The sequence below is a fragment of the Macrobrachium nipponense genome, chromosome 6 (genome assembly GCF_015104395.2).
Source record: "Macrobrachium nipponense isolate FS-2020 chromosome 6, ASM1510439v2, whole genome shotgun sequence".
NCBI classification, from domain to species: Eukaryota; Metazoa; Arthropoda; class Malacostraca; order Decapoda; family Palaemonidae; genus Macrobrachium; species Macrobrachium nipponense.
In genome coordinates, this window is record NC_061108.1 from 30,508,500 (window position 1) to 30,520,592 (window position 12,093).

General features: G+C 35.4%; 1 protein-coding gene across 2 annotated transcripts in view; it reads left to right on the plus strand.

Annotated features, from left to right (window-relative positions):
- Nucleotides 1–12,093, plus strand: part of LOC135216059 (uncharacterized) — a 66,146-nt gene that overhangs the window by 40,227 nt on the left and 13,826 nt on the right. Inside the window, exons 2-5 of one of the 2 annotated variants that reach the window (XM_064251037.1) lie at nucleotides 3,394–3,572; nucleotides 6,342–6,481; nucleotides 9,411–9,624; nucleotides 10,819–10,992. In XM_064251037.1, the coding sequence (XP_064107107.1) occupies nucleotides 3,399–3,572; nucleotides 6,342–6,481; nucleotides 9,411–9,624; nucleotides 10,819–10,992 (702 nt within the window). In that variant the 5' untranslated portion in view covers nucleotides 3,394–3,398. The remainder of the gene's footprint in view (nucleotides 1–3,393; nucleotides 3,573–6,341; nucleotides 6,482–9,410; nucleotides 9,625–10,818; nucleotides 10,993–12,093) is intronic. The other variant, XM_064251039.1, reaches the window with a different exon arrangement.

Sequence of the window (12,093 nt, forward strand, 5' to 3'; positions counted from 1 at the left end):
GTGGGACTTGAATAATGAGGAGGTTAAATACTTATAATTTAAAGTCTGATACTAAACAGATCCCTGCAGAAACCTACACCATAATGGCTTCTACCCGCCAGTTACCACAAGTGACGCATGCGCTGGTTGCAGACAACTCATTTGAGGTCTAAACAATCAGGTCCTTAAAAAGGCATTCGGCGAAAATCGTCGCTGACAATGATAACATCTCGTTAACCCACAAAAATGAGAAGTGGGTGGGTTGTGTGGTGGAGGGGGTGATATGGAGAGTGGGTTGGAGTCATGAAAAATTAAGTCCCTCACTCATCCAGACCTTTAAGGAGGACTATAATATAGTATAGTTGAGTCTTGGGAGTACGGTAACATCCTTCGGACTTTTTATTCCTAACCCCTGGTTAAGTCACAAGAGAGAGAAATAGACGTATTTACTTATCCTGACATATTTGTCATTTACAAACATCTGCCTATTTGCCTACCTGTCTATCTACGTATAGGTTCAGTAGATATATGTGTGTGTTTGCACGAGTGTGTGAGCGTGTGTGGAATATAATATGACGACGGTCGAGAGGAACCTCTCGACGATCAAAGACAAAGTGAAAAACAAAACACCCATTAGTTGCATATTGTACGAAGTCAGGAGTGATTAATGCACTTCTTACTTTACAGACGAAATCAGTAATTTCTCTTCGAAATCAAATTCCGGGGCAAAGCGGCACTACCGATGAATTATGCATTTCCAGAATGACCGAGGAATGCGTGCAATCTTGGAGTAGATTTTCCACCGAACCTGAGCTGAGGTAAGGTGAGGTCTCCCCGAGGCAAATCACATTCTTCGCTCGTGGCCGCCGGCCGAGATTTCAAAGGAACGGAAATGATAACAAAATAACAAACGAATAAATGAACATAACAGACGGAAGTGGTACAGGATCTCAGCAGGAATCGACGGTCAATGAGAATTATCTAGTCGACTTGACATTTAGCCGATAAATGACCTCAGATAATCAATATCTTACGCATTCACTGATATATTCGTGTGATGTCATTAATGTTACCCGAGGTCTTCGAATTTCCAGTCAAGAATTAGAAGACATATTAGCATATGGCAATTCCATCAGGCAATCGCAATTTTTTATTACCTAAATTGGTTTTGGAGAGAGAGAGAGAGAGAGAGAGAGAGAGAGAGAGAGAGCTTGGCTATTTGGAGAACGAAATACGAACTTTAGGTAATATTTTGCCACAGGGACTTTTATCAGCCAGTCTTGGAGAATGTCAGAACATACACTAACGTACAGTGGTATATTTTCGTATGTGAGCATTTGTTTATGTTTATAAGTAAATGCTTTTCAATTTACTTGTTTACACACACGATATACATACATGCATACATACATACATACATACATACATACATACATACATACATATTATATATATATATATATATATATATATATAATGTATATAATAATAATATATATATATATGTGTGTGTTGGGCAGTGGTGCCTTAGAAATGATTATTATATTATGATTATACTATGATATCGATAATATATTATTAATATATCAATCTATATATATATAATATATATATAGATATATATATATATAGTAATATACATAATATATTATGGTATCCATCCACCCATTTTTCAACAGTGCAATCAACCAAAGTAGGTACCGCTGATGAGTGGTAAATGCTGGCTACGCAATCACTTTTTCGAGGGCTCGTGGTTCTTCCCAGCCAACCACCTACCAGTTCACTCAGAAGCAAACAGGTACCAAACTCTGCTGGGTTTAAGAAAAAAGGGTTTCGGACTGACACTCTCACCTTTAAAGACTCGATGAAAACGGGATAATTTACACCTTACAAAAAAACAAGATTATTTATATATATATATATATATATATATATATATATATATATATGTATTATATATATATATATATATATATATATTAGTAAAACATACATTATGTTTATTGCATAGGGTGAAATTTAAATTAAATTTAAATTGCAATAACCTCCATGTCCTTTTAACATTTCAAATTCCTCACCCTTCTTCGATACTCTTGTCACTATAAACCCTAAGATCCAAATGCGAGAATTTGAAGTCATTCTGCCGTTCGGTAGCGTGCTACGAACCTGCATCCGCAGTATCAGAACGGGGTCACGATGCCGACCTGACCACGAGAAATTCTTTAGAACCATGACAAAAAGAACATGAGAAATGAAACGAGTGCCTTTTCCTACATCATTCCTCCAGTGGTATAATAGCCCAAAGATCCTTTAAACCGACATTACCAATGGTCATTTGTGCTCCGAACTGTGTCACGGCTGAAGTGGGATCTTGTTAAGCCGCCGACACAGAAACACAGATTTTTTCTTCTTCTTCTTCTCCTTCGAAGCGGAAACCCGAGAGAAGTAAAGGAAGAAGTCGTGCGGTGGTCGCTGACTTGACCATATGACGGCTGTAAGTGGCCGCTTGTTTCGTTTCCAGGTGACCAGCCCTTAGCAACCACCACCAATTATTGTGCCTGCGAATACCAATAGGATCTTCTGTTGATCCTTGATCTGATTTTAGAATCTGCACTAGTCTACAGGTTCACTAATAATAGCCTATACAACAACAACAACAACAACAACAACAATAATAATAATAATAATAATAATGTAATATATTATTGAACTGAAAAATAATAATGTGGACTGATATCACCTGGGAGAACTATACAAAATACTGAAAGGGATGGATCAGATAAACAGAATTAATGGAAGAAGGATTAGCTAAACAAGAAATAGTAAAATAATTTCACAGTAAAGAATGTGGGAATATTTAAAAAAAAAAAAGATGAATATTTAAAAAAAAAAAGATGCCATATGTATTCGAGAGAAAAATGTTGACTTTTTTTTTATATTTAATTGCAAAACAAAGCTCTGAGATGAAATGTTTCCATGATTTCAATATTCCGAGAAGTAGGAGTAGGTTTTGTACTTATTTCAACAAACCAGGAAACAAAAAGGCCCTTCTTTATTTTCTTAACTATTTCTTCAGGTGCCGTACTAAAAAAAATTCCACATATATACAAAGACAACAATGTTAGGTCGCTATAGGGCACGTCAACTAGATTCCGTCTTCCTAGTCCGCTTTCCTCTTCACGCAGAGAGAGAGAGAGAGAGAGAGAGAGAGAGAGAGAGAGAGAGAGACCACGACTACTGACTCCTATTAAAGGAGTAAGAAATTTAGGAAGGCATAAATATGTAAATCTGTACACTAATGTTGGTACTATTTGAAAATTATGTTTGAAGAGAGAGAGAGAGAGAGAGAGAGAGAGAGAGAGAGAGAGAGAGAGAGAGATCGAGTCCTCATCACATTTCTCCTTTACCTTTCAGGAGGGATGACGTCCTCGACGTTGGTTCTGGCGATGCTGGTGTTGGCGGTGTCGGGGAAGTCCATCGACAACCCGGCCGAAAACCCCGACCGCCCGGCGGGGATGGAGATGGCGGTCCCAACCGTTGTGGAGACGGTCAAACGGGACGGTAAATCGCTGGCGTTGCCCCCACCTGTACAGGTATGAGATCAGATAATTCCTCAATATTTTTAATTTATTTTGCTCATTTAGTAATTGTGCTTTTGATGGTGACCCATGACGTCAGGTAAAAGAATGACTGATGTGTTGGTGAAGGACTTTCTGATTTATGTCTTTGAGGAGCTATTGTATGTATGTATGTATGTATTAGTATATAATATATATATAATATATATTATATATAATATATTATATATATATATATATAATTAGTTGTTTAATTAATTAAATAATGCAAATAAATAATGCACTTATATATAATAAACTTATTTGGATTTAAATTAAAAAAATTGTTAATAATAATTTTAATATAAATATAAATATTATATATAATTCATTATACTAAGTAATTATATATATTATCCTATATCTTATTTATATATATATATAATTATATATTATATAGTATTATATATATATATATATGAGCAATTACTGTACAGTATGATAATATATATAGGAATGGATCTGGCTGTACAGTGTGTGTGTTTGTCATTATATAGACTGAAATATACTGGACTCAAAAAAGGGGGTGGGGGATGCATGCGAGTTTACTAGGGCTCTCTGTAAATTCACAAAATTAGAAAAAGGATAAAAGAGAAAGAGAATATGAGGCAGAAAGAACAATACGATTAAAGACACTTTCTCTCGGTTTGATGATGATATAAGATATATTTAAAATCCTCATTCCATTTATTCATGTTTTGCTTCTTGCTTGTTTTAACTCTTATTTTTCTTTTTTCCGCTGTTTGTGAAATTACAATAAGCCACCGAATTGCCCAACTGCTCCAAATGAAATTGATTGAATTTCAAGCACCGAAATTGAACTAAAAATACAAGTGCACTGATTTATAGCTTTTGCATTTTGCATGAAGTTCTGCATCCCACAGATATATGCATGGTCCATCTAAGCAATTACTGCATTTATTGAATTCGAAAATGGAGGTAAGTCGACTTTTGTCCTTGGGGATAAAAAGGTTTTAATAGCACAATTAAATAGCCAACAGTAGTTTTGCACATAATGTTACTTTTTATCGGTTCGTTGAATCTCGAACTCGCGTTATTGTTTTAGTTTAAACTGGCCTTATGCCAGCACAAGATCTTGCTCTTGGGCAGCTCATCAGCTGATCTCACCACTGTTTTCCCTCTTGGTGTGTCTATCTGCTATGATGTTAAAAAGAATTTCTTCTCATCATAACATACACTGTCGACAAATCATCACTTTTCTTTGGAATGTTTAATCATTTTCATCGAAGTTATTTCTGCACTTGCTTCCTGTTTTCTTCGGAGGAGCTTCGCGCGAGTGTGAATTTATTTTTTTTCTATTACTTATTCCAATAGTTTTCCTTAACCGCGTTCCAGTTCATTGTAAATTACGTTATAAATATGTGAAAGCTCTTCTTGGTGCACATTTCAAGACTGCCCTTATGATTCGTTAAGAAAATAATAATAATAATAATAATAATAATAATAATAATAATAATAATAATAATAATAATAATAATAATAATAATAATAATAATAATAGAAAACCTATCATTATTAGCCTCATTCACCTTAAATGTTTATTGTACAGTAGGTTAATTCGCCCAACATTCGTTTCGTCACAGTTCCGTGAATTGTAAGCCCGTTGCTTTCCGTGAGTGTTTTCGTCGATCCGGTTAGACTCGGGTTAATTCATACTAATCCCACTTTAGAACACTAGACTAGAATACACTTCACTAGAAGGAATCTAAATTGCTTTTTATAGCTTCTAGTTTTGTCACCCTCACCCATTTATGCCTTACTAACACTTTATGACTGGATGATTCAAATGATATTTACAGTGTGAGTGATTCTCATTGAAAAATAATAGTGATGTGCGCCAATATTTGTAACCAATTAGAAATCTATTTAGAGATGCTTTATATTTTGTAAATTATGATGCAAGCCTCACATTAACCGATTGTTTCATTATGATTAACCAAATTTTAGAAGATTGATACACGGTTTTTCATCTCATGAGTCTTTGATATGATCCATGTCAATTACCACGTGTCCGTAAACTGCCATGTAAAGAAAATGAATTTTGTTGATACATTTATTTTTATATTATGAATGAATGATTTCAATGTCTCTAAAAAAAATTATGAATATTCAGATCCCTAAGTTCATACCTGGTTTCAGTTTTCGCTGACCTCTTGAAGTTATCTTCACCTTGCTCTATTGATGCATTTCAAATTTATTTATACATTTAATCTTGTGATGCCTGTCATTTCTTTTAATACATGTCATCCCCATCATGAAAGTTTCTTTTTTCCCTGTCCCAAAACCCCTTTCTGATGGAGCAACCCGGTTTTGTAAGTCAAGCTGTTTTTCACAAATCGTCGTGGTCCCTGTCAAAGTCTACAGAAAATCTAAAATCTACACAAATATGTCCCTGCTCAGCTTTTGTCTTCTCCATTGAGTCTGAACATCATGTCAACGTTTGAAATATTAATTGTGTGTAAATACTTCAAAAATTAAATATTTTTTCGATTTCATTCCATGTATAATTCATGGTAGAAATCATGTTGTAAATGCCATTATACTGTACTAAACATTTCCAATCTTCTACACATATTGGAGATGATGATGAGTCCCATAATCAAGGGGGAAACGTAAATATTCCCAAAACAGCTTTGCTTCTAAAAACTGAATTTTCGCTCTGTCTACCACTTCCCTTCTTCTTTCACAACCGGTGACCTCTCCATGACCTGGTTTGGCCTGCAGGTGACCTCAGGCGTGATAACCGTCCTGGGAGATGCCCGGAAAGGTCGCGTCATCGAAATCGGGGATGACGGCATACCCATCATCCACGGTGTAAGGGAGCCCGATGACCCCTCAGATACCAAGGTCTACAGGAATGCCAGGTGAGAGGGCAGGGAGGGAATTTTGAGGTCACAACGGGTCACTTAGTTGCACAGAAATAGGATACGCTTGTAAATGATACAGGGATTTGCAGGTTAGTTCGAATGGTTGTATTACAGCTTATGGGTGAATGAATTATGCCTAAAGTCGCTAATGTAGCTGAATTTACAGGTGTCTCCTCTCTGTGGGATCTTCAATATTGATAAATACGTACAACATTTCACATGAAGAGGATTTACGGTTAGTCTGGTCATTTTGTTGCTGAAAGTGACGAATAGGCATAGTTCAGCCGGAGTGTGCTGTTATATTCCAGATGGGTGATAATTTTGTGTTTAAGCGCTAGTGTGTGAAATGAGTACGTTTGTAAATCTACCCAAGTGGATATTAACTAAGGATACTGATGTAGCGATCTCTTCATCAAGGAACCTAAGGCTATCTTTAGGCAAAAATGTAAAAAACGTCGATCATTATTCTCCTTTACTGATGAAGTTTGTCTTGTGCGTCTTGTAGAGATCCAAGCAAGAAACAGAATTTGTGCTGGATACAAAACCAGATCAGAATTGTATAAATATCAAAATCATTCCTACTGAAAACCACGAAGAGGTTTCGAAGCTTCCCTCTGCCTTTCCACTAAGGTGTCTGACTGTCACACAGGGTACTACTGGATCCATGGATCGTAACTAAAAGTGGACTGGAAAAACTCGGAGCCACAACAGGCTAGACTTACAAGTATAAGATTTACGGATGGCTGGAAGGGCTCACTAGATGCGCCGGAGTTTTTCAGTGTACATAAAGGGTAGAGGCCCTGCTAATAACACACTTTTTTAATGTAGTATATGGCTTGGCTGTGAGATGGATGTGGCAATAACCACTTTCTTGCCTTGTCCCTGAAGCCACCTCCCCTCATAGTGAAACTGTTTTGTTGAATTAAAAATAACAACTATTACGTATCTATAAATTCCTGTTCCGTGTCCGTCATTCCTCAGGGAAGTTACAATTAGTTTTCTTGTACAAAATTTTCCCTTATGCTTCGTTAACAAGGAGAGAATAATCAATAATTCAATGGAAAGGGTAATTGTAAATAGAAATTTCATTCAAAGGATTATAGGTTAAGAGCATATTCTAAATAGTTATCGAACATTTAAGCGTCGTGGAAAAACTGACAAAGGAACAACATGAAATCAGTTTGGAATGATGTCACGTGACCATGACGTCACACTGATAAAATGATGTAACTGGATCCAAAAAAATTGCTTATGCGACTCACATTAAACTGTAACGCAAGTTACGTCATATAAAATTAAAAACTGAATCATCTAAGAATATCATATGTGCATCACCGAGGGAACGAGGATTCATAAAACAGAATGGAAGGAGAAATCGGCTTTATTAATTATACGAAAGGCTAAAGTAATGTTAATTATTGGGTGAGTGAGGTGAAAGTGAAAAATGATAGTGATGAATAGTCGACGGGAAACGTACCGTGACGATGATGACTTGACAGAGAGAGAGAGAGAGAGAGAGAGAGAGAGAGAGAGAGAGAGAGAGAGAGAGAGAGAGAGAGAGAGAGAGAGAGAGAGAGAGAGAGAGGTGGGTGTGGATGGTATAGCACTAAATTGGGAAGTGGTAGTCATTAGCTAGTTTTACAGCAGTAAGAGACATTAAAGTTAAATCGCTGTAATAAGGAACATTATTTTCAACGGAGGGCGAGAATTATTAACGGAATAACTGTGTAAGGGTCGTGTAAGGGACTTTTAATACGAATACAATGTCTAGAGACGATTGACGCAGCGTGTGTCAAGGTGTCAAAATGTTCATGATGTACATTCTGCGCTGATATGAGAAGCAGTTTACTACACAGGGGGTTTGATCTTGATTCAGAGTGAAAGAAAATCGGCAGTGAATGTTCTTTTGCTTTTACCCAGAGCTACCCCAGTGAGAAGAAATGGTTTATGGACGATACTCTATCATTACCATCACTAACAATGTCAATCACGTGGTGTATGTATGTTATGTATGTATGTTATGTATGTATGTATGTTATTATGTATGTAAATAATATATATATATAATCTATATAATATATATTATATAATTAGTAATAACTATTATATATAATTAATATGAAATATATATTATAATATAGTATAAATTGAATATATATATATATATATATATATAATATATATATATATAATTATATATATAACGTATAAATATAATATATATATATACTATAATATATAATATGTATATATATATATATATATATATTCTATATACGTATATAATATAATATTATACTTTAATATATATATATATAATTTATATTAATATTATCTATATTATATTATATATAATATATTATATTATATCAATATATATATATTATTATATATTATATTATAATATATACTTTAACTATATATATATATATAATACATACATATATATAATATATATAATATAATAATAATATATAATATTATATAATATATATTAATGTATTGTATATTAAGAATATATAATATAATAGATATATTAATATATATATATATGCAATGCCTGAATTGACCTTGAATTGTATTGTATATAAATATTATCTAGTAAATATATATTGTGTATATATATAAAAATATAATAAGATATATATATATATTATAAAATATATACGGTATATAGTATTTAGAGTACGCATGAATGGATGTCTTGTGTGAATGCGAAAAAAATAAATAAGAAGGCATAGTATACTTAGCATTGACCAGATAACCCAATGTGACCATAACGATCTATCATACTTCACGCAAATGAACAACATAAAAATATAAATACCTTGAAATACTGTCAAATCTCCCTTCCATGGAAACTATCATGACCAACTTCCTTTCTCTTTACCCTCATGTTTCTCTCTCCTCGAAACACACCATTCAGAATCATCAATAATAAGCTCATAACGCCAGAAGACGAGCTCAGGATGAACGGCATCAAAGGCCGCGCCCTTTCCACGCATTCGAACGAGAGAGCCGGTCATGACCGCACAGCTCGCATACTGACCGAGGACTCATCAGCGTCCGGTCGTGCTGTTTCTGGCTCGGGCTCAGGCTCAGGATCTGGGTCGTGGATTTTCAGAGATAATCCAACCAGGGTAAGTACAAGATCAGTTCTGTTATCCTTTTGCTTTGGGGAAAGGAGATTGGGAAACCTCGGTCCCGTTTTGAAAGAGAACGCGATCCTACTGGAGAAGGTAAGAACTTTCCTTAAACGTGTTCTAACCATTAGTGCCAAAACTCTTGGATAGATGATAACTGCTTGATTTCCCCTTTCGATGTAAAGGAATTGATTCCAAAAAACGAACAATTACTTTCTGAAAACCTGCAAGGATATCAAGAAAAGATTTGTTTGTAATAAAAGAAACAATATTTAATTTACTTTAGGATCTAGGCCCCACTCTCTTATACTCATCATCCCTTGTTCAGTTTTATGTTGGTCCTGAAACCGTTATTCAAATCACCTTTTCATTACTCTTTGCATACAGATAAAACATTGTACAAAAAAAATTCAGAAATAACTTAAAAAGTATATACTTCCTGAAAAGCCATAAAAAATCGTTCCGAATTCTCACTTAAGAGTCACAATCATTTTAAAATGTAATCAGCATCTCCTTGAACAGTCCCATCCCATCCCCACCCCCACCCCAACCCCACAAAATTTCTATTCGACGCCAAAAAAAAAAAAAAAAAAAAAAAAATTGTCTCCAGTGGTCTCCTAACCAGTCCCCATAATATTCCAATTATTTCTGTTTATGATGTTTTAAGATATCTTGTGAACAGACAAAAAAAAAAAAAAAAAACAGTTTAGAGTGAATACGTAAGCTCTCTCAAACTTGTGTAGGCAACAAGTTTAATGTTATTCACTTCGACATATTTTGTTCCGTAATTTATAACAAAATCGACATCACGCAATTAAGGTGCTTACCCTAGGAAACAGAAAACAGGAAGCGCTAGTCCTCTTTATATAATTTATGTACATAATCATGAAATCATCTGTGCAAACGTGAATAGTTAAGACCAGGTAAGATTACAAAATATGACCTAGTCCAAATCTGCGCACAGTAGATGCAAGTTAATATCAAATTTTTATCGTTGATAAGAGCAAAGAGTTCCTAATGTATATTATTTGTAGGCACTAAGATTACAGGATCCCAGTATTACACTTGTATGTCTCTGATAAGTTGCATTGTAGAATTAGAACGCTTGTAGTCTTAAATGCTGGAAAAAAAAAAATTCCACGTGTACTTGTAGTTCCCCAACACAAAGCATTTTGCTCCTGCACCTTCCAGGAGGGCGTTATCGCCCCAGTGCCTTCAAGAGGCCACTCTACTTCAGCTGCAGGATCCAGAGGGGCACGAAAATACCCTGCCTTCTACTACAGGAAGTACTATAATAACGAGAGGGTTGGTGTCATCGCGGAGTCATCATTTGAGGATGACAGTCTGTCGACCTCTTCGGAGAAGGTGAGTTTCGGGTGCGGAGGGAAGTACTACCCGACAAACTGTCTTGTCAACTGAGGTTTTCTGCCTTCGTCATGCTGAATAGATGATAAGAAACAATCTGACATTCAGTGGGCTTTTGGATTCTTCTTCTTACTGTTCATCCTTTGTTTTAGAGCCTTGATGCAGTTTTCATTCTACGCTTGCTGAGGACTTATATAGTTAACGGCTTATGAGCCGCTCCTTGCACTTCTCTCGTTCTGTGATTGATGCTTCTATTAGTATCTTTCTAGTTTTTGGTGTTGCTGTGGCTGTTGTTTTTGTGGCTTTTGCTGCTGTTGCCGAACTCATCCTATAATTCTGGCGAAGCTTTAAAAAAAAAAACGAACTAAGAGGAACGCCCATTCCCTTTCTTATTACGTTTGTTTGCCACTTTCGTATTATCAGTAAAAGAACTTCATCAGGAATACAAAATATAGCATGCAAAAAGCATAAATGAGAATAACTCCAAGTTCTGACTGTCCTTTGAGTGACATGGAAACATACCTCTCACGATTCCCTCAACTGTTAAGCAAAATCTCTTGAAGAATCTATTCCATCTAGTGTTTTATGAATGGGTCTGTGGTGAATCTATTATCCTCTTTTATGAGGTAACTGTTTAAGTCAAAGATGGATGCTATAAGATTGATTGACGTTTTTCAATATGGAAGCAATGGTAACCATACTTTACAATAAGGCGAGTTAAATATTTAACTGTATTTCACCAGTGTGTATGCAGATGACCACACAAGTCTTTCCTACTGTGCCTCTTCCAGTAATGGATATGGTATTATGACAGCTAACCAGCTCAAGTCTCTTAAGAACATGGATTATGTTTCTTCAGGTAAAAATGGGGTTGTTGCAGACCTTTCTGGGACTAGGGATGCGTTCCTTGCGTTTTAGCTCAGTGGTTAAACACCGAGTCGTCTTCCTCCTACCCTGATGGTCTTGGGTATTCCTTAAAATCAAAGCCTAGCTGAACCAATATCGGATCATGTTGCAAATGGCTGGTTGATTCCAGTTCAAATAAACATTATCGCTGCGCCTATGACAAGAGGTATGCAATATTTGAAATATTCAAATGCA